We start from the raw sequence: 22571 nt of genomic DNA, 5'->3' as shown, positions 1-22571 counted from the left end.
ACTGCTTTATGATATGCAGTCTCTAACAGAAAAAGTGGTTTGAAGACCCAATATGCCCTGCTTTCTCAGGGAAGAGAAGACCCATTAGTTTTCTTCATCCATCTGTTATTTTTCTTAATTGGAAATGGAACCAAGAAGGGGATTTACTGGGATATGATGAAGGAAAACAATGTTTGTTCTCATTTACCCTCAGCTTTTTGATCTATTGAGTGCTTATCAATTATACGGATGTGGAAGGATAACTAAAACCAAGGATAAAGATGGATGAGACATTGTTTGGGGCACCTGGATGGCTCAGTTGGTTAACTGGCTGGTTCTTGATTTCAGTTCTGGTCATGATCTCAGGTCCTGGGATTGAGCCCTATGTCAGGCTCTGTCGCTCAGCAGGAGTCTGCTTGAGGATTCTCTTTCTCTCTCTGCTCTTCCCTCCCCCACTCTCTCTCTCAAATAAATAATAAATCTTTAAGAAAAAAATGGATGAGAGATATTGGTAGATCTCAAGTCTAGAATATTTTTCAATCATGATCCAGAAGACCCCAACAAATAAAACCTTCTGATGTCTTACAGAGGAAAAATCTGACAGTTCAGCTCAATGGCAACAGGGAAACTTATTCAGTTTTTCATAAACAAACTCCTATAACATAGTCTCAGAAGCACTAAAACCCATGGGATGGGGTTGCAAGTCCTGTCAAGAGACCCAAGATCAAAAACTAGTAGCTTGAGACTGGCTTAAGAAAAGTGAGACTAGCCAGAATCAAATCTATACTCATGCCAAGTGGTAATAATAAGTGAATGTGTTTTCCAGTTGACTGGGAGGGCTCCATGCTGGGTGTAGAGCCTACTTAAAAAAAAAAAAAAAAAAGAAAAGAAAAGAATATTGAACTTTATAGCCAGTTCACTGGGAAAGTAGGGGAATATATCCAGAGTCAGGTGTTTATATGTAGACAAATCATACCATGTATTGTCTTTCTGAGTACAGGAGACCTGGAGTCAAGTGTCAGCTCTGGAACCAAGCGGTAGCTGAGGCCCATCTATCTGTGACAGAGCAAGTATAATTCAAAAGTTCAAAAAGTCGATGTAGATTAACAGATATGAAATTTTAGGAAAATATAAAGTACATATGTAACATCTTAAAATTTTTATTGTGTATATACAGCATTAGGGTCTATGGAAATGTCTGGAAAATATTTAAGAAACTCTTTTGACTTTAGACTTGCAATTGATGTGAAGAAAGAAAGCAGATATGGAACTGATGGGTTCATTTCAGAGAACTGTATGGCTATGTGTGAATGGTGGGGAGGGAGGCAACGGTAAATAAAAACAAGAAAGGAACAAAGAGGAATGAAGACAGCTAACATAACCAGAAAGTCTTGCATTTCTGTTTCGAGATAGAAGGAATACTCCTGTAAAAAGTCAGCTGTACAGAGGCCAAATATCAGTTAATTAAAAAAAAAAATGTTATCAGTAACAACTTATCATAATAGTGAAAAACTAGGGGAAAAAACATACAATGGGTTACAGCAAGGAGAAGAAAACCAAAACTACATGCTAAATATGTATGAATTTCAGAAGCACAATACTGAGTAAATGAAATCAGATACAGAAAAGTACATACAATGCATTTATGAAAATCTCAATAATAGACAAAACAAATCTATTTTAGTCTGAAGAGTAGTTATCCTTATTGGAGAATAGTGACTAGAAGGAATTATACAGGGGTGTCTGGGATGCTGATAATGTCATTTCTTTTCTTTTCTTTTTTTTTTTTTTAAGATTTTATTTATTTATTTGACAGAGAGAGAGAGATCATAAGTAGGCAGAGAGGCAGGCAGGGGGTGGGGGTGAAGCAGACTCCCCGCTCGCAGAGAGCCCGATGCGGGGCTCGATCCCAGACCCTGAGATCATGACCTGAGCTGAAGGCAGAGGCTTAATCCACTGAGCCACCCAGGCACCCCGATAATGTCGTTTCTTAATCTAGTTCATCCAGCTGTACATTTAGGATATATGCACCATTATACATATTTTTCTGTTTCAATTAAAAATATTATTTCTGTTTCCCACTGTGTTCCATAGGATTCTTTCCTAAATAAATGTTATGATGGGATTCTTTCATAAGAGTCTGGTTTTCCTAGATTGGGGAAATGCTGAGAAAAACCCAGTTAAAAATATATCTACTCTATAGGATGTCTTCATCAATGTACCGATCCTCCCTGAATGAGTCAAACTTCTCCCATTCAAGCTTTCCTAGGTTTCCCCTGGCCCCCAAATTTTAGTCACAACAGAAAGTGCACCAAAGATGTGGACTGGAACAAACATCCCACACAGTTTACCCTTTGAGTGGAACAAAACACTGAGCACACACCACTCTTATCAATAGTTTGGATCAGCAGCACTCCCTTATCATGGAAGAGCACACATTTAAAATAGGGCATTGCCTATTTTAGTTTGAATACATGTCTCCATTCAATGTTCCTGCACCCATGTAATCCCAGAGCAATAAACTGGCACATTCCATGAAATTTGCCAACACAATATAGCAAAGAAATACAGGGAAGCAGATTTTCAAATAGATCTTTTCGCATCTGTGATTTCAGAATGCTCAAGTCATCTCAGCATTCTTATGGGCTTCTAGTTCACAAATCTGAGTTTCTCCCAAATACTTGAAACCTATCACAGGCTGATTCTTACAATCACCTCATTTTTCTAGTCACTTATGTCAAAACAAATCAGTGCTTCTCTATAGCTAGCATTTTGCTTATAAACAATGTGTTCATTGATTCAGCCTCTTGCCTCTTTTTTCTTAAACTCTTTGTCACTCTTATTACCATGAATGAGATTGGGGAATTTGAAGGCCATCCCTATGCACAAATAAATAACAAGCAGTGTCCTGTTTTTTTAACTTTAGGTCATTTTCCACAACTTTAGTTATTTCTTTTAACTTGATTTAATCAGGCAGCTGGTTTAACTTTGGCTATTCATTTCTGCCAAGTTCTAAAGTAAAAAATGAAAAAGAAAATCCCCTAAATTTAATTAATTGCTTTTTCTTGGAGGGAGAGAAGAGATCAATCTTCACATGACAAATAAGCAATTTTCCTCAAGTCCATCATCTTTCTTCCTGGCATCTGAGCATCAAGTCTTTTCATTCCTTTTGCTATGATCCTAATCAGATATACCACCCACTGCTCCTTTATTATAAAATCAGGGCAAGGGAAACTAGGCAGTATTTCAAGCCAAGGTCTTAAGCCAAAGCGTTCATAATAACAGGGATCCTAATTATGTTATATTGATTTCCAACAGGAGAATTAAATGATCTATTTCAAAGAAAATTTAGACCAAACGTTAACATAATGATGTCCGGTTTGATGAGAAATCATTTGGATTGGAAAAATAGGACTTCAACCTTTCAAAATGTACTAAGAAGACCTTATTGCAAACACTAAACTATATCATACTCCACGGATAAATTGTAAGCAGGTTTACATTTGAGAGTACAAAAGCCATGAGAAGGAGAGAGAGAGAGAGAGAGAGAGAGACGGAATAAAATTAAAAGAGTACAAATATAACTGCCACACCATGGCTATACAATCCTAAAGCAAAGTGGAAAACAGAATAATGAAATGACTGCTGCACTTGGTTTAGGTCCAAAATGTAGTGAGCAGTCTCTCAGATAATTTTAAATCTATTTGCTCCAGAGTGAGGAAAAACATTACCCAAAGAGCTACAGGGAAAACAAACTCACTTAAGAGCAAAAACACTTAAAGTTTTAATCAGAAAGAATTCCCAATACTAGGAAAAAAGAATAATAAATTTCACGACTGGCTAATTCATTTCATACAACCAATAATGATGACACGTACTTCATTTAAGTCTTGATGAGTCTCGAAAGCATCCTTTGACCAAATGGTGGCCCTCTGGTCGATTCTGTAAAATATAAAGAAAAGTTATTTCCATTTAAAAGAAATCTTTCAACAGTGCACATTTGAAGCTGGCAGTTACAAATCTGGCTGTACCCTTGTTCAAAATCTTCACTGGTGTCCCACTGACCACAGAATAAAACCCAAACTCCTTATAATAGTCTGTAACACATCACAGTGCTTGAATTCTGTGCCTGAGTGTCCAGCCCTACTTCCTAACACTCACACCCAGTCCCCTACACTCTAGCCTTTCTGGCTTTCTCTTGGTTTCTTGAACACATATTGTTTGTTCCCTGTTCAAACCATCCTAATCACTATCCCAGACTGTTCTCCTCCAGATCTTCATAAAACTGACTTTACCAACATATAAGCCTCAGTGTAGCTGGATGTCACCTCCCAACAGGCCTTCCTGATGTCTTTGACTAGAAGTAGCCTCCCTACACTCTCTACCCCACTGTCCTTAGGTTTTCTTCTTAGCACTTATCACTGTCTGACATAACCAGTTTATTTGCATTTCCTCATTAAAATGTAAGCTCCAACAAATTAGTGATTATGTTCATTTTTACACTGCTGAATCCTCAGTACCTAATACAGATTTAATATTTTTTCATTAATTCAAAAAGTTTTGTGTATGTGATTTGATATATCTGATACAGTTGGTAAAGAAAGATATTATTTGTTCACTGGAGATAGCATTTGGAAATTTCATCTTATCTTTTAACTAATAAACATAGTAATTTCTGTGTAACATGATGAGTGTGGGTTTTGCCACTACATAATTTCTAATAAAAGAAAATGACTTAAAGCACATCTACTCTGAATCAACTTTTTAAAATTTAAACACACAAAAAAACAAAAGTTCACTACAGGCAGATGCTGAATTCAAAATCATAATTTGTCAAATGTTATGATCTAATAGTATCTATTATATAACATTCAACTTTTTCTGAAGCAGTTTGCATGCTATTATATAATAAGTGTATTAAATTATAGTTATTATTCTTATAAAATGCCTGCTTTCTTAATACAAGATTTAGTCACTGTTATGTCATTTATAAAAAGATCTATTTGGGAACATAATTATTCACAGTTTTTATGCAGCTTCAGTTTGAGTCCTGAAGAAACTATATATGTTCCCTGAAGGGTCAACAAGATTAATGATTTCTTTAAGTCATGATACACATTTAGAAATGCCATAAGCATAACTTCTTCAAAATATGTTTAAGAATGCAAAATTTTTTCAGTCTGAGGGCATTGCTAACTATGCAAACAATTTACTTCTAATGAGAAAAGTAAGGAGACAGTAAACAAAATTGTCTAGAATGCAGTGATTTCTACTACATCTGTACAAGCCAGCATATCTCTCCTGAGTATGCAGGAAGGTTAAGGGTTCAACAGTGAGCTCAGGAAGAGATCACTGAAGTGGGAAAAGAAAGTAAGAAAGAAGACCACTGGCACACCCATTCTATCCCCATCAATTCCCTGAGCTGCAAACACAGTAATACCAGGGCTTCGGAAAATACTGAATTGTTCTATCCCACAAATGGGGGAAACCTTAGGCACAAGAGTTATGGTGTCCAATCCAGTAACATCTAAAAATTTGAATGGTTCATAATTTCTTTGTAATATACACTGGTTCTCAAACTGCATTTCTATAGAGTTATGGTAGCATGAGAAAAATGGAAGAATGGTATTCAATAGAAAAAACAGTTATCAGTTTATAGTTTAACCATATATGTCTCTAGGGCTTTGGTCTAGCAGACAGTAAAACAAATACACAAGTAGTAAACATTAATGGAAAAAAGCAGAAATAGACTTTGTTAAAAATATATATTATTGAGATGCAGAGAACAGCCTACTTATAATATACTTACATGATCTTCCAGGGAAAGTACTTATAATTGCCAAATAAACCTCCAGATCAAGTTTAAGAACTGTGGCCTAAGCACCAAAGTTGCTTTAATTTAATAGCCATCTGAATGTCCCCTATCTGCCTGATATAGTTCTGGGGAGATAATAATCAATAAGCAGACTCAAGGCCTTTAGGAGACTTACAATTCAGTGAAGTCTGAAGCAGAGGATAAAATTAACACCCATTCTTGAGGCTAATTTCAGTAAGTCAAGGATCAGGGCATAAAAGCTGATATTAGAATGGTAGAAAGGAACTGAGGAGGAGAAACAAGAGACATATTTTCAAGGATAAAAATAATCAAAAGGTAGGGGCGCCTGGGTGGCTCAGTTGGTTAAGTGTCTACCTTCAGCTCGGGTCATGAACTCCAGATGCTAGGATTAAGCCCCATGTCGGGCTCCCTGCTCAGAGGGGAGTCTGCTTCTCCTTCTCCCTCTGTTCTTCCTCCCTCACACTCTCTTTCTCTCAAAATAAAATAAAATCTTAAGGAAAAAAATCAAGAGGTCTTGGGTGTGTATTGAAAGTATGGAATAAAAGAAATGGGATAATGAAAGTTATTCCAAAGTTTTGAGACTATGTGACTAGAAAGATGACAAGTGTTTTTTCTAATGGAGATAGAAAAATATGTAATTTTGGTGGGGAGAGCAGGCAGTTGGCAGAAAGAAAGGCAATTCATGAGTTTAGATTTAGATATTTGCAGCTTGAAGTAAGGCTGAGTTAGGGAAGTAAAAATACCTGAGCAGGGCTCACCCTGCTCACTCCACAGTGAGTTTAGCAGAGAGGCTGTGGTAATGGTAACTATGATGTGCAGTGGTCACAGGTTCTGCACTGATGTTTTTTCCCTGTTGTTCAGCCAGAGCCTAGCATGGTACCTGGCTATGGTATACACTCAGTGCACGTTTTTGGATGGGAAAGGAAGAAACAAAAGGAACAGATCTAAGAATGTCTTTTTGATCCACTTACTAGCTGTGTGTACCCACAGGTAAGATATCAACCTCTGTAAGGCTTGGTTTCCTCATCTGTAAAGTGAAAATAATAGAAGCTACCTCATAGGATAATTCACGATACTACTGCTAGCTATATTAAAAAATAACACATGGATCTAGAATCACATATGAAAACTAACATAACAGAATTATAAATGATGATAATAAATAGTCTATTTTATTAACAATAATCAAAACCTTGTGAATAAACAAGCTGAAAAAGACAAAACCTGGGGTTTCCTTACTCAGGGCCACTGGGCAATTCTCTAAAACTGGCCAGTTTAGTGGACAGAAGAAAGAAGGTACAGATCCATCACTAAGGAGATAAGAAGCTAACTGGAATATCATTCTAAATAACAAAGAAAAACAGGTTATGAGAAAGAATAGTGTCATGGACCATCTAACAGTTCACCAGCCCTTACTATACCAGCCTGGGAATGCCAGGTACTTTACTTACATTATTTCATTTAATCCTCATAGTAACTATATGAGATTAGCATTAGCATCCCATTTGACTTAACAGAAAATAAGGAAGTTATATAACTTTATTCTTTTGTTAAATTAATATTTATGAACCACCAACTCTGTGCCAGGTCCTATTGGAGGTTTTTGGAATAAAACAGTGAATAAAATAAAGTCTCTGCCCTAAAGGAACTTACAATTTTCATATGAGGAAAGAGAACCTAAAGAAATAAACCAGTGATCTATGGTGTACCAGGTGCTAAGTAGAGCAGAAAACAAGGGAGGCAAGGAGAACAGAACATGAAGGTGCATTGCCCAAGTTCACACTGCTAGAAAATCCCAGTCATTTGGAGCTCGTGAGAATGCAAGCAGAGAAACAAAAGGCTGGTGGACTGAACAAGATAAAGGTCATGGCAGAAGAGGAAAGAAAAGTGAAAGCTTCTCCATAGAGGAATTTAGCAATGAAAAGAGAAATGGAACAGTATCTAGGTATCTCAAATTCCCTTTTTTTTAAAGATCTTTAAAGATACTGCTTGAACCATTTACAGTCCTGTCTGAAAACTGGCCTAAACATAAATTCTGGGTCACACTGAAACATTCCCTCCAATTCTCTTGCTTCCCTTCATCCAAAGTAACAATAGAAAAGGAACCATACACATCTCTGCTATGGGTAGGCCTGTCAGAGCACTCTGCCAGCTCCATCACAGCCTTGTCCTCTGGTCCAGGCAACAAGGAATGCAGACTGTGTTCCACAGAGCGTGACTATGGGTCTCAGCACTGAGGAGAGTATCATGCCTCTGAAGATCACCACCGTCACCAGCACTGTCACCCCCACCACCAATACTGTCACCACCACCATCATCGCTGTCATCACCACCACCACCAGCATTGTCATCACTACCATGAGCACCATCATCACCATCACCCGCACTCTCATCACCACCACCAGCACATTGTCACCACCACAAGCACTGTCATCACCACCATTACCATCACTGTCATCACCACCACCACCAGCAGTGTCATCACCACCACCAGAATTGTCATCACCACCACCACCACTATGGTCATTGTCACCATGACTACCATCAATGTCATTGTCCTCACCAACACTGCCACCACTCCCACTGTCATCATCATCACCATTGTTGTCGCCACTGCCACCATCATCATGACCACTATTGTGGTGCCATCACCACTACCATCACTGCCACTGCCACTGTCATCACCACCACCACCATAGTCACCCCCACTGCCACCGCAATTGTTACCACCACTGCCATCATCACCTCCACTGTCACTGTGATCACTACTGTATCTGCCACTCCCATTGCTATCACTGCCACTCTTACTGTCTTCACCACCACCACCATTATCACCACCATCACTGTCACCAAAACTACCACGGTCATCACCACCATCACTGTCATCATCACCACTACAACCATCATCAGTATTATCACCACCACAACCCCCAGGACTGACTGCCACATCACTACCACAACCCCTGCCATCCCTACTATTGCCACCATGATATAATTCAAATTAAAAGCACTTCTGGCAGAAAAATAGAAAACTTAATTGTGCACTGATATTAAAAGATCTTCTCCTGGATGTGGTGACTGCAAAGTTGTGGACAACCCATTAAAGAGGATCTTTTCCAAATTTTTTGGCGTTCCCACATTGCTGGAACCCTAAAGCATATGCCAAGCCAATATGTAGGATCATCCTTCAGTGGTCTTCCCTCAGAACATGTACTGGAATTCAAAATAGCAAGATGAACAAAGCATTAAGATATTTTTCATGGCCTAAGGATAGTGTCAGATCACAGATGTAATAATTTGTGAAAAAGCAATATTTTAGCATAGGATTTTTAAATTTATATCAATATTTCAATCATCAATAATTAAATTTGCAGATGAATGTGTTCCCTATCTCAGTGAAAAATTTCCCCCTCTATCCAGTGCCAGAGTTATTCTGACACTTTCCTCTCCCTAAAGCTCAATACCCATTTTATTATGAAGTCCTTCAATTTTTCATCCCAAGTAACTTTTGCATTTGTCCCCTTACCTCTACCTCCACCACTACCACCTCAAGTCCAATTACTATAATCTGTCTTTTGGTCTGCCTCCATGATCCCCCTACTTCCACTCTACACTCTCAAACCATTTTCCACACAATCACTTGTCACTATCCTTCTGCACATGGCACTTAAAAACCAATATATTTAAAGTATCCTGGGACACCCTACAGGATTTTGCATCTGTGCACCTCTTCAACCTCAATTCATACCATCCCCTCTCTGCTCCTACTACACTGACATTCTTATAGTTTCTTGTATGCACCATGGTCATTCCCACCTCAGGCCTTTATATATGCTGTTCCTGTGCCCATAATGCTATTCCCTATCCACTTTCTCTCCTAATTAATACATTCATCCTATAGATACCAGGTACCTCACAATCAAGTCTCCCGTTTATATGTTCTTTTTTTTTAAGATTTTAAAAATTTATTTGCCAGAGAGAGAGAGAGGAAAAGAGACCATAAGAAGGAGAAGAGGCAGGCAGAGGGAGAAGCAGGCTCCCTGCTGAGCAAGAAACCCGATGCAGGACTCAATCCCAGGACCCTGGGATCATGACCTGAGCCAAAGGCAGACACTTAATGGACTAAGCCAACCAGGTGTCCCATGTTCTTGTTGTATTATAATTCCTTATTTGCTCCATAACATAGTCCTTAACCATGTATATGTATAATTACCTGATTGTCTCTTCCTCTCTCTTATGACACTTTATGGAGCAGGGACCTTGTGAGTCTTGCTTATTATTTTTATCTATGGCTAATGGTGACATTTGGCATGGAGTAGGCACTCATATGTTTGTTAATAGAGTTTTCACCCTGGGTGAAGGCGCATGTGGGTGGTGCAGTCAGTCAAGCGACTAACTTGATTTTGGCTCATGTCATGATCTCAGGGTCATGAGTTGGGCTCCATGCTCAGGAGTCTGTTTGAGGCTCTTCCTTCCTCTCCCTCTGCTCTTCCTGCTCATGCTCTCTCTTCCTTTCTCTAAAATAAATAAATAAATCTTTAAAAAAAATGAATAAAGCATTCATCCCAGGGTTACGGACAACTGCCAACTCTGGTATATTCCTAAGTGTATATGATGATTATGATAAAACTCATGCTCTCTCCTCCACCTACAACATGCCAGCAGGACAGCAGGGTGGGGTTCTCGTGCCTACAAGCAGATCCATTTCTTCCCTGAAGAGACCTGCTGGAGATTAGCAAGTGGTGTTTTAACCCACATTTACGAAAACCTGGGCAAAAAGAGTAAAAGGAGAGAAGCCAGAACACTCTTCAGAGTGCTTCATACAGAATCAGAACCTTAAGGCCAAACCAAGCTGAACCTTGAATCACTCTTAAGAGTAAAACAATCTGAGGGGTTTGAATTGGCAGGTGGGTGGGAGGTTGGGGTACCAGGTGGTGGGTATTATAGAGGGCACGGATTGCATGGAGCACTGGGTGTGGTGAAAAAATAATGAATACTGTTATGCCAAAAATAAATAAAAAATAAATTAAAAAAAAAAAGAGTTCAAGATATTCCGCTGCATTAAACTGAGCCTCTGTTCAGAAAGCAGCATGGGATACACTAATGTATACCCGGATGACTGCTGGCTGACTGTATGACTGTTGTTTCCTAAAACACTTTTGAAAACAAAAGGTATATCCCAAGAGGACAACCATCTGAGCAAAACATTCTTTATGTACAAACAATAGCTCTATATGCAGACATAGACACGATGCCAATAAATTCCAGTAACATTATTAGCAACAATAGCAACCCTCAATACCAGTAAATAAAAAATTCTGTTCTCTAGAGAGTCTAAGCTATATTAAAGACATTCTCTTATTGGTCTTTTTCTTTTAACCAAATTTCTGTGCTAAAGGACTGAGATTGAACACTAGGCAGCCACCTTCAAAGGTAAAGAAACCAAGGCACTGAATTTGAAATGACCCCTGACACAAAGAGATTGCTGACTGAAAACAGAACCAGAAGTCAATAGATGTTCATGAAGTGACTTTCCAATCCATGGATGTACTTGTCCAGGTAAATGAAGGGGAGCAGGAGATTATGGCTAGAGGCGGAATGCTAATCTCTAACAATATGCCCTGCTAGTTACTAGAACCCAAGCTCTACCTCCCTTTATGCTCCTCTGAAAATTACAACCAATCAGTGTCCTTAAAAACATTCCTGGGCCCCATCGTTACTGAACCTGAATTTCCAAAGGAGTACATGGCCACATGTGTTTAACAAGTGATTCAGGGGACTCCTAATTGGGAAATATTATCCTAAAAGTCCAGGTGCAGCAACCTGGGAGGCTACCAGTGGCTAAAGAGCACAGATGAGAGGGACTTCTCTAAGTTCAGCAGTTCCCTCGGTGTTTCTGGCCTGGCCTCCCAGGGCACACATTCCAAAAGCTAGAAGAGTCATGTCCCTGGAGACACTGAGAAACACTGAACACCGGGCAGCCCAGCTGAACTGGAATAGATACCGCTCCTCACCTTGGTGGGTTGGAGCAGAGCCCAGAAACTGCCAGAACAATGCCAATACCCAGAGAATGGGTGAGCAGTAAGACCCATGAGGCCAGCGCCAGGACTGGGAGAAGAATGGAGGCTGGGCTGCCATGGGTGTGGTTCAGAAACACTCCATGAGTCAGAAAGAAGAGTTTGGGAAGGGATATTGAAGACACAGAATCCATTAGGAGTGGAAGTACTAATAACATTATTAATAATGATAGGTTTGCTGAGCTGGACACAAAGCACTTCCTCGCATATCTCATTTTTTTCTATTCATTTAGCAAGTAATTATGAGACACCTGTGCTTCCTGTGCCAGAGAGTGGTCAGCTCAGGAGGCACAGTGGTCACAGCAGATGCTTCAGCGCCATGGACAGTTCTGCTCACTCAAATCACTCCCCTTTTAGTACCTGCTAAGCCTCTTCACTTTTCTGCCTCAAGAGTTTTGTGAGGCAGAGTTCACTCCCTCAGCCTGGAAGTGTGGGAGAATTACCTCCTCTGGGAACAACCCTCAGCCAGCAAAGAGGGGAGTGTGTGAATAAATACTGTAGCCCCCCAACTTTCAAAGGGATACATCTGCGGACCCTTTACAAGGTTCCTCACAGAGTCCTCAGGGGACCGATCTCCAACTGCCAAAGGTGGTAACCTCAGCTACACCCCAGCTTTCAGCTCTTCCTCTTCCCCCCACTTCCTGCTTTCTGGGATCCCCTCCCTGCACCCAAGGCTTTCTATGAGGTTCTGCTTTATGGAGAAATCTAATGTAAGCAAGTCCAGAGTAAACACAATACCTATCTTTCTGAGTCAGGGACAGAAAAAAAAAAAAAAAATCATACAAATGAAGATTTAGTTTAGGGACAGCTAAAGTAGAGAGGACAGGAGATCAAAAATAATTGTGGGGGGGGGCTAATTTGAATGGCAGGTAAATATTTGATGAATATTAAGTTCTCATTGCATTGGGCACTGTGATATTACATCTGATACTTGGCCTTCTAACATTCTAGCTTTTAAATTATGAATCAGGATAGTTCTAAGAACAAAAGAATTTAAGGCACAGAGGATTTAAGTAAGCATTAATATTAAATAAGCCTAAATCCTACCTGTGCCCTAGTAAAGGCTTTTTTCCTCTTCCAAAAAGAAGATACGCGTCTATAATCTCCACCTCTCCTCTTCCCTCTTCTGCTGTCACTGTCACAATCATCTCCCACGTGTATGATGCCTGGCCTCCACTGTCTCCCTGCGTCCCCACAACACACACCTAGAGTGGTCTTTAAAGATGTAAATCTGAGCATGTCCTTCTCCTGTTGATAATCTTCCGTGGCTTCCCTCAACTTCAACAAAATCCAAGAGCCATACCCCAGCTACAAGGCCCTGTGCTATCCGGGCACTCCAACCTTTTTGATACCATGTAATACATTCTCTCTGCAGTTCAGTCTCTCTAGCCTTATGGCCCTTGTCTGTGTCTTGAATAAACGAGCACTCGACACCTGCTATTCCTTATGCTAGTTAGGATTCTCATTATCCTTCCTTCTCAAAGCAAACAACAAATGCCATACATACCTACAACATTACCCTGTCCTTACCAGTGTGGTCTTGGCACAAGATGAACAGAACCTGGATTAGAGTTGGTCTGAGGGGCAAGGGTGAGTTAATGATCAGAAAGATAGGTCAGAGGAGGCTGGTTCTCGCCTGTGTTCATCTCATTCAAGTTTGACCAGGCACACCAGACACTTTTTGGCAGTTACCTTAAAGCTGGTTCTCAGCTCTCTCCTTCCATCAGTTCCAAGTTCGCCCCAGGCCCCCGTGTTACTCCAGCAGTGTCGTGATTTTATCTTCCCAGCACTTTCTACCTCTAACCTACTTCTGACAACAATCTTCCTTTCCCTAGGGAACTGGCACTCCACATGCACACCCCAAGCACTCTGTTATGTGTATCTGGATTTATTCAGTAAGCTCAGTGTGGCCTAAGATGTTTTCTTGTACTGGTGTTAATTCAAGGCATTGTTTGAAAACCTCCTGACATACGGGTTTATTCCTGTTTCGACCTCTCAAGTTTCTGTTCGTAGAACCTATTTCCATTTAAATGGGCCCTGCTATTTCTTTTGCCCCTGGTATCTGCAAAGTCATAGGGGTTCTCTTGATTAGAACTCTATGCTAGGGGAACGCTAAAAGACTTGCATAGCTGGAAGGGTATAAAAAGAGACTTTCTTTTACTTTTATCCACAGAATAAGATAATCAAACAAGAGGCGTCTAAGATACAAGTTCTGATTTTAAGTGTCATCTGACCCCATAAAAATCACCTTTAATATTCACTTTCTGATTCCAACTAACCCAAACCATAAAAGCCACAGGCATCACTGAAAATGTCTTTTAAGTTTCTTCTAGTTAACAAAAATAAAACTAATAGTAAAAAATCTGTTCTCCTCTAACATTCCTATCTATCTCCGACTGAGATAAAACAGTTCAAAGAAATAGAAAATAAAATTACCTAATTTGATTACCTAATATGATTGCAATGACTGCAACAATTTTATTTATGGTTCTATATCCTGAACAGTATGTACTGCTTTTTTTTCATTTATAAATAATTTTCCCAGTTACAAACTTAAGAGGCACTCACTGGGGGAAAATTTGGAAAGCAAAAAGAATGTTTTTTAAATCACCACCCTTAATCATGCCACCTGAAAATAACACCAATAAAATATTGATTTGTGTCCTTCCAGTATAAGTTTCTGTATATAATTATATGTTAAGCAAAAATAAGATCACCTTGTAATTCTGTTATATAATTGCTTTCTTCTCCATGTATAAATAAATCATGAACACATACCCACGTTAATAAAGACTCTCATAAAACAGCTTTAAATATCCATCATGAAGATTGATGTTTCTCAAGGGGATGGTGGTATGTCCTCTAGAAAACATTTAGGAAATTTAGGGGTTATTTGTGATTGGTACAGAGGCTGGCAGAGACTACTGACATTCTGCGGGCTACAACAAAAGATTCTAGAGTCCCTGAAGTATGCAGGGTAGTTCCACACATCAAAGAATTGTTCCACACCCAGCATGCCTTCCTAATGGTCTCTGGGATTGTTCGCGCCAGAGGCACTTTGCCCCAAGCACAATCTAAACTAGAAAACCATAAGGGCTAGTGGGTGAAACAGAAATATCTAGATTATACAAGTATGGAGAAGGGGATTGGATTGAGCTGTCTCGAACATTCCACCACTATCCTATGATGCCGCCACATGCAGAAATCTAACCACATGACCTTCTATCTAATTCTCTCAAAATTATCAATTATCCATTTTATTCCTATCTGCCTTCATGATCAGATAATTGAAAAACTTATATCCCATGTCTCTTTTTGGTTTATTATTTCAAATCCCGAGCCTAGACAGCTTTACCCTTAAGCACAAACCAAAAAAACTAAAACAGAAGTACATAAAAATATTTTAAACAATTCTTACTACAGCAATATTTATAAATATAAATAACAGAAGTAGTCAAAATACACCCTAATCTGGAATTTATTACATAAGGGATGGTATAGTCACAGAATGGAATATTTTATAGTCATAAATATTTTAGAATATTTTATGATGTGGAAAAAATGCAATATTAAGTAGGACAAACTAGTTACACAGAAATGTCTGAGATTTCGTTTATATGAAAATAATTTATACATGCAAATTAAATAAGTTGGTTAAAGATTAAAAAAATAGAAAAAAGTGTGGGTGAGAGCTGTGTGTGGATATGGATATGTTCGTGTGTGTGCGTGTGTGTGTGTGTGTGTGTGTGTTTAGTATTGCACATTAGTCTTGAAAAGAGATAATCCTGTAGATGAATACTATGACAGAAACACTGGAGTAGCCATTGCCTCATTGGGAAGATAAAGAGTAAGTTGAAGAACAGCCTCATTCCTGTGGCTTCAAGAACACTCAATGTCTAACCAGCTGGTCAGTTTTAAATTAGATTTTAAGTTTATATGCACACTCTGTCTCCTATCATCACTACTGAAATTTATCTCTTAAATCTAGTCCGAGTTAGACCAAGAAGTTTTCTAAGATTTTGAGATATTAAGGACAAATTTTTTGCTCCATATCCTAGAAATAGTATTTCTTTTTTTTTTTTTAAGATTTTATTTATTTATTTATTTGACAGAGAGAGAGATCAGATCACAAGCAGGCAGAGAGAGAGAGAGAGAGGAGGAAGCAGGCTCCCTCCCAAGCAGAGATCCCAGAACCCTGGGAACATGACCTGAGCCGAAGGCAGAGGCTTAACCCACTGAGCCACCCAGGTGCCCCCTAGAAATAATATTTCTAACACAAGCCTTTGATACCAAAGTTTGTAAAATATGTTCCTTGTAAAAATTATATGTTAGAGTATTTGTTACAAAAAATCAAATTTGCTCTCCTTAGCCATACATGAAGCTGAGGTTGGTAATAATTACCCCATTACTTTATTATTCAATTTACATATAAAGATTGTAGAGTCAGATTGCAGAATGCATTCTGGTCTAGCTTTATTCTCTGGAGCCTGCTTGAAGTGAATTCAACCCGAATGTATCAGGAAGCCCCTTTCATACACAACTTTTTTATGCCACATTAAAACAACAGCAGCAATATAAGGAGTGCACTAGTGATGATGACAGGGTGATATATCAAAGTATTGAACTACTATATTGTATACCCGAAACTAATAAAACACTATATTTAACTAACTGGAATTAAATAAAAACATAAAACAATAGCAACAATACAAAAACATACACTAAAATGGATAACCATGTTTATGTTGGGGCAGTAGGATTATAAGAAATTTTTGTTTCCTTAGATTTTTAAAAATATTTTCTAATACAATCATGTCCCATTTACTATTATTATTAATGAGAGACTGTTTCCCTATTATCTTTATGCCTAATCATTGCCTTGTGAAAGTGCTAACAATTTATAAAGTAACCAAGGGCAGTCTCAAAAAATAATAGTAATAAATAATAGTAATAATAAAGGTGGGTTTCATTCCCAGAATAATCAAGTGTGGGCTCTTTGTCAATCAGTTCAAGGGACTGGTGATTTGGTAGAGAATATTTTTGTGCTCTGTAGCATGGAGGAGGAATTATTTTTATCTGTGACTGCAAGAGCTTGTTTTATTAAGCTAAAATCTTTCCACATCAAATCCTTTAAACATCTAGAATGTTGAGCATTTTTAGAATTCGAGTCAGAAGAGGGAAGAGAAATCATCTGACCCAAACTTGTGTTAGAGGAGGGGACTGAGGGATTTGCATTAAGTGACCAAGGTCACCTGAGAGACATGAGATAAGACTCTGCATTTCTTAATCTGAATGTTCTTTCCATTCTAGCAGACCATTTCGGAGCCCATGGGGATGGAGGCAGGACTGGGGGATGAAGAAAAGCCCTCACTATATGGCTCCCTTCCCACGCAATATAGGCAAAGTAAGCCTTTCAGAGCCCATTCTTCACCCAACTGTATAGCAGGGAGTCTCAAAATACTGTCAAGGCAAACTAATTTTTTTAAAATTTATACTTCATTCATTGTCCTCCCCCTGCACAATTGAAAGAAAGACAGAAAGAAAGAAAGAAAGAAAGAGAAGAAGAGAAGAGAGAAGGAGACACACAGAGACAGAAAGGAGAGGGGAGGAATCCTGAGAGCACACTAATAACAGCATATTGGCATCAAGTAGAGCTTCTGTCTGGTACAGTCAAAGAAGGCACATCTTGTCTACTATGTTATTAAAAATCTCAGGGTGCTCATTCTCGTACTCTTTTCAGCAGAGCTCATTAAGACTCTGCTTACTGCTATGAAAAATACTTAAATAAGAAACTATTAGCTATTAAAATACAGACAAGTTGTCTATCTCAAAAACAAAAGCTAAAAGGATTTATTCCCCATGGAAAAGTTACTGCCAACAAAACTTTCTCTTTCCATAAAACAACAAAGCTTTTTCTTTCTTCTGGAACATCACGAAAATAGTCAAATCCATCAAAGGCCATTATTCTCGCTAACACACCAATCCTGAACCCCCTCTAACTGGGAACTTCCAGATGAAGAGGCTAATAAACTCCCATTCGCCAATGTAACCACCAACTTAATTAGTGGTGACACAATGCTATATAGAATAGCTCCTGTTTATACAGGCAAGGTCTTTAATGACATTAAAAGTTTAATGCTGTCATAAATTTTAATACAATATTTTAAACACAAGTGAGTTAATCACTCTCAAAAGTAAATTTACTTAGCTGGGTAAGAAATCCCCAGCTTCATTAGTATTCTCTTACATTCATAAATCCTCCTTTGTCATCTAGGAGGGTTCCTAGGATCAGCACTGGCTGTAGCTACACCAAAAAAAAAAAAAAAAAAAAAAAAAAAAAACTGATGCATATTCATCAAGTGACTGCTCTGAACAGATTGATGGCATTTGTCTTGATTCTGTTAAAAGGGGAGCCAGGGCTTAAGCAAATCACAGCCTCACTGGGTGTCAAACTAGAAAATGAGAGGGTTGTATTAAATAATTACTAAGGCTTCATTCTTGCTCTAACCAAATGCAGTTCCATAATTATAAGTGTTTTGAAAAAGCTCCAGGTACTGAAAAGCATGCCAGAGTAGGGTAACACGCAGCCCCTCCACACAGATGCAATGAAAATCCAAGTTAAAATGTAAATACATCATCTTGGAAAGGAGGCATAAGACATTATCAGACATCACCTTATTAGGGCTTAGCTCCAGGCAGCTAGAGCACCTAGGATGAGCAGTCGCTGGGAAGAAAATGATTAAAGCAGGCATTATAAATCAAATGCCTGTAGGAGCCAGCAAAGAACATAAATAAGGAAGCAGATCCAGGTGGGAGTTGTGGAAAAATGGACACCTGCTCCGCAACTCCAGCTAATCGTTGCCCCTTGGGAATATAGCCCATAAGTTATCCTATCTTGAGTTTGTCAAGAAACGTCTCCCAAATCCACAAAATTTCTGAATTTTAAATATCGTCTCAAAATATTTTTAAAACAGGGGCACCTGGGTGGCTCAGTGGGTTAAAGCCTCTGCCTTCGGCTCAGGTCATGATCTCAGGGTCCTGGGATGGAGTCCCACATCAGGCTCTCTGCTCGGCGGGGAGCCTGCTTCCTCTCTCTCTGTCTGCCTCTCTGCCTACTTGTAATCTCTGTCAAATAAACAAATAAAACCCTTAAAAAATATATATTTTTGAAACATAGTACAAGGCAAGTGTATCTCCACACTAGATAAACCACAGGACACCAGACTTGAGTTCTCTGCCGTGGGGCACTGTATAAGGAATAGCATATAAGGACAGAGAGGACATGGCAAACAGAAGCAAGGATGCGGTGAAAGAGGATGGAGGGGTGAAATCAGTGTCTGAGGTTGGCTCTGTTGAAGAACAAGCAAACTGGAAGGTAGAAAAAGGTTAGGATAGGACTTTTGGGGGGTCATGAGTACCACATGAGGTTCTGATGAATGTTGTAGAGATTTTCAATGGGAAACCGAACTTTTCGGTAGCAGGCAGAATAACCCCTCCCTCCCACCACCACACACACACCAAGCTCCCTGTGTCCTAATTTTTTGTCCCACTCCACATGTTACTCTTACATGACAAAAGGGCTTCTGAAGATACGATCAAGTAAAAGACCTTGAGATGAGGAGATTATTGTTTATTACCTGAGCCAGCCCCATCTAGTCCCATGAGTCCTTAAAATGAGAAAATCTCTCTTGGCCATGGCTAGAGGGAAATGTATGGAAGACATAGTACAAGGCAAGTGTATCTCCACACTAGATAAACCACAGACCCATGTTGGATATCTACAGAACTATAAGATTATAAATGTGGGTTGTTTTAAACACTCATAAACCTCCCTGAAGCCCATCCACAGACACAGACAGAGGCTCCTTATGCTAGAAAGAGCTGAAGATACAACATGATCTGAGAGCTGAAGGTAGGAAACTATTTCTCCTTGGCATCCATGCAAAGATCAGTTCCCACTCCATAACACAAAGAGCTCCAAAATCTCATTTCTACAAGGATGGATTCATTCTCTGAAGACTAACTTTGAGTCTCATTGAAGTGACATGTGACCCCTTGGTGGCAAAAAGATCTTTCCTCCTTTTTCAAAGTATTCATTATGCCAATAAAATTCTCCCTCCACCCCCAAGAAGGTGGCATTTTATAACCGCAGAGATTTATCCTGGCTCCTTCTCTCGCTTTGAGCCAAAACTAGGTCTGGAGCATCCTGTTACAGTATCATGTCTCTATCAAGATCTTTTTGGGCACCATATGCCTGAACCTGGCCATATGCTGGCTTAAAAGGGAAGGGAAATGTTATCAGGAATGTGAGCTACCTGACTCAAAGTTGTTTTTAGCCTCAGATCTCATTTCACCAGTTCAAGTTTCACAATCCTTGTAACATTTTGAGATTTTTTTTTTAAAGTTTCATTAGAATGTCCTAGGTGACGCCACCATGGCTGTGAGAAATAAGTCTAGTTTAAAGGTTACCAGCCCAATCTAAATACTAAACTTAATAGTATCAGACACTGCTTCTGATCTGATCCTTAATTCCAGATCCTATGATTTTCCAACAATGGGGTACAGAATATTCTGGAATGGGGCTAGCTAATAAACCTAGGTCCCATCAAGGTGGAACCTGGAGGCTAGAAGGGAAAGGGAGAAAAGGACAAGGTATTTGGGGTCCTATGGAGGTTTGTTAAGATGTAGAAGTGGCCAATGTGTTGGGGAGAGACAAACCTGATTTCACCAGGAAGGCTGCCTGTGACCCTGGTGAATTTGGGGACCCTGTCGGTATTTGGTTCCTTTCACTGACATGCAGAGGAGGTCAAGGAACCTCCTAAGGTGTTACAAACTTGTATATATGTACATCTCTGTTTTTCTGAGAAAAGGTACCCTAGGTCTGAGAATCCAAATTCAACTGTAACTTCCCATCCCCAAATATAAGAATTGCTGCACAGTATATTTCCTCATCAAAACTATTCTAATTCAGGGATGCCTGGGTGGGTCAGTCAGGTAAGCCACTGCCTTTAGCTCAGGTCATGACCCCAGGGTCCTGGGATTGAGTCCCTCATGGGGCTTCTGGCTCAGCAGGGAGCCTGCTTCTCTCTCTGCCTCTGCCTGCCACTCTGCCTGCTTGTGCATGTGCTCCTCGCTCTCTCTCTCTCTAATAAATAAATATTTAAAAAACACAAACTAGGAGAGCCTGGGTGGCTCAGTGGGTTAAAGCCTCTGCCTTCGGCTCATGTCATGGTCCCAGGGTCCTGGGATGGAGCCCCGCATGGGGCTCTCTGCTCGGCAGGGAGCCTGCTTCCTCCTCTCTCTCTCTCTCTCTCTGCCTGCCTCTCTGCCTACTTGTGATCTCTATCTGTCAAATAAATAAACAAAATCTTAAAAAAAAAAAACCACTAACTATTCTAATCCAATACTCTTAGCTCTTACTAATCATATGTAAATGATTCTTATCACAGAATCCTATTAAACTTCTGACTTGCCCTCTAATAACAGTATTACCACTTACTTTCCCCACTGTAGGTGAGATATAAATTGATCTAAAGTTATCAAACATCAAGTATCTTTGAGAAGTCTAACTGTTGATGTTTTTCCTGATTAGCCTCTGTGGAACACCCACCCCAAAGGGCTGCCATACATTCCATACACAAGAATGATTTAGGTTTTTTGTTCATTTGTTTTGTTTTGTGTTACTATTTTGAACTATGCATGGGTATAGAGTTGGCCTGTTCTTGCTGAGAAAGGCAGTCAGTCACCAGTGAGGTGGAAGGGAAACAGGGTCACTGCACAAAATTGGCTCTAGTCAGTCTAAAAGAGCTTCATTATAATAAGGCTTCAAGTAGGAAGGAGAATGCCCCAAGCAGCAGAGAAATGACAAGGCTGAGTCTTACCTGACCTGAAGTCACATAAGAATAAACAGAAAAGAGGTGGCAGCTTGTGAGAAGGATGATACAAGAAACCTATTAATCTGGTTGGAGAGCAGTCACCTTGGTTTTGGGACCCCTCCAACCTTTTGGGTCTCTTTGATTCTAAATTTAGTATGTTGAATATTTTAAAGCAAAATTACATAGCAGCCAACTTCTCTGTAGTTGTTGATTCATTTAGGCTGTGCTGCCATAAAAGAAAAAAAAAATCTAAAGGTCATGCTTGGAAGCACAGCGCTCCCTTCCCACTGACTGAAGGCTATGATTATGCTGTACACATGATCCTACAAAGACAGCTGACACAACTCGCAGCTGAATTCTTTCTTCTGTTTATTTCCAGAAAAGACTTTCCACAGACAGCTGCAATGCTGGGCTCCCATCAGAATGCCATGCCAACCGTGCTGCAGACAGCTTTCCACCTCCGCCCTCGCCCTGGACCCCGGGCTGTCTCCAGCAGGTCTAGCAGACCAGAGAGCCCAGCCCCAGGGCTGCTTCAAGTGCCTCAAGGACACTACTGGGATCAGCACCGCAGCCACACCTGCTATTCTGTAATCAAATGTTTATAGGGTCAAAGTCTGGCTCAACTTTTTCACTTGTGCAACATCAGGCCAGTGCCTCAGGGAGTCCCAGCCTCAGGCTTCTCCTCCATAAAATGGGCCTATTAGTACTCACTTTGTGAAGAAGAGGCAAAGGCTAAATGAGATAATATGTGAAAAGAAATTGGCTTGATGTCTACACTGTCATCACTAATTATCATTATCACAG

The 22571-nt window shown here is 39.6% G+C and overlaps 1 protein-coding gene across 6 annotated transcripts in view; it reads right to left on the bottom strand.

Annotated features, from left to right (window-relative positions):
* FAM13C (family with sequence similarity 13 member C) overlaps positions 1-22571 on the bottom strand; it is a 142349-nt gene that overhangs the window by 67478 nt on the left and 52300 nt on the right. For all 6 annotated transcript variants that reach the window (XM_045069872.1, XM_004765652.2, XM_004765653.2 and 3 more), the window contains one exon: positions 3858-3921. In XM_045069872.1, the coding sequence (XP_044925807.1) occupies positions 3858-3921 (64 nt within the window). The remainder of the gene's footprint in view (positions 1-3857; positions 3922-22571) is intronic.

This window comes from Mustela putorius, unplaced genomic scaffold, assembly GCF_011764305.1.
Source record: "Mustela putorius furo isolate JIRA1106 unplaced genomic scaffold, ASM1176430v1.1 tig00003949_pilon_pilon_pilon, whole genome shotgun sequence".
In the NCBI taxonomy this organism is placed as follows: Eukaryota; Metazoa; Chordata; class Mammalia; order Carnivora; family Mustelidae; genus Mustela; species Mustela putorius.
The sequence above is the reverse complement of the archived record's forward strand: the minus strand, read 5'-3'. Positions and strand labels throughout refer to the sequence as shown.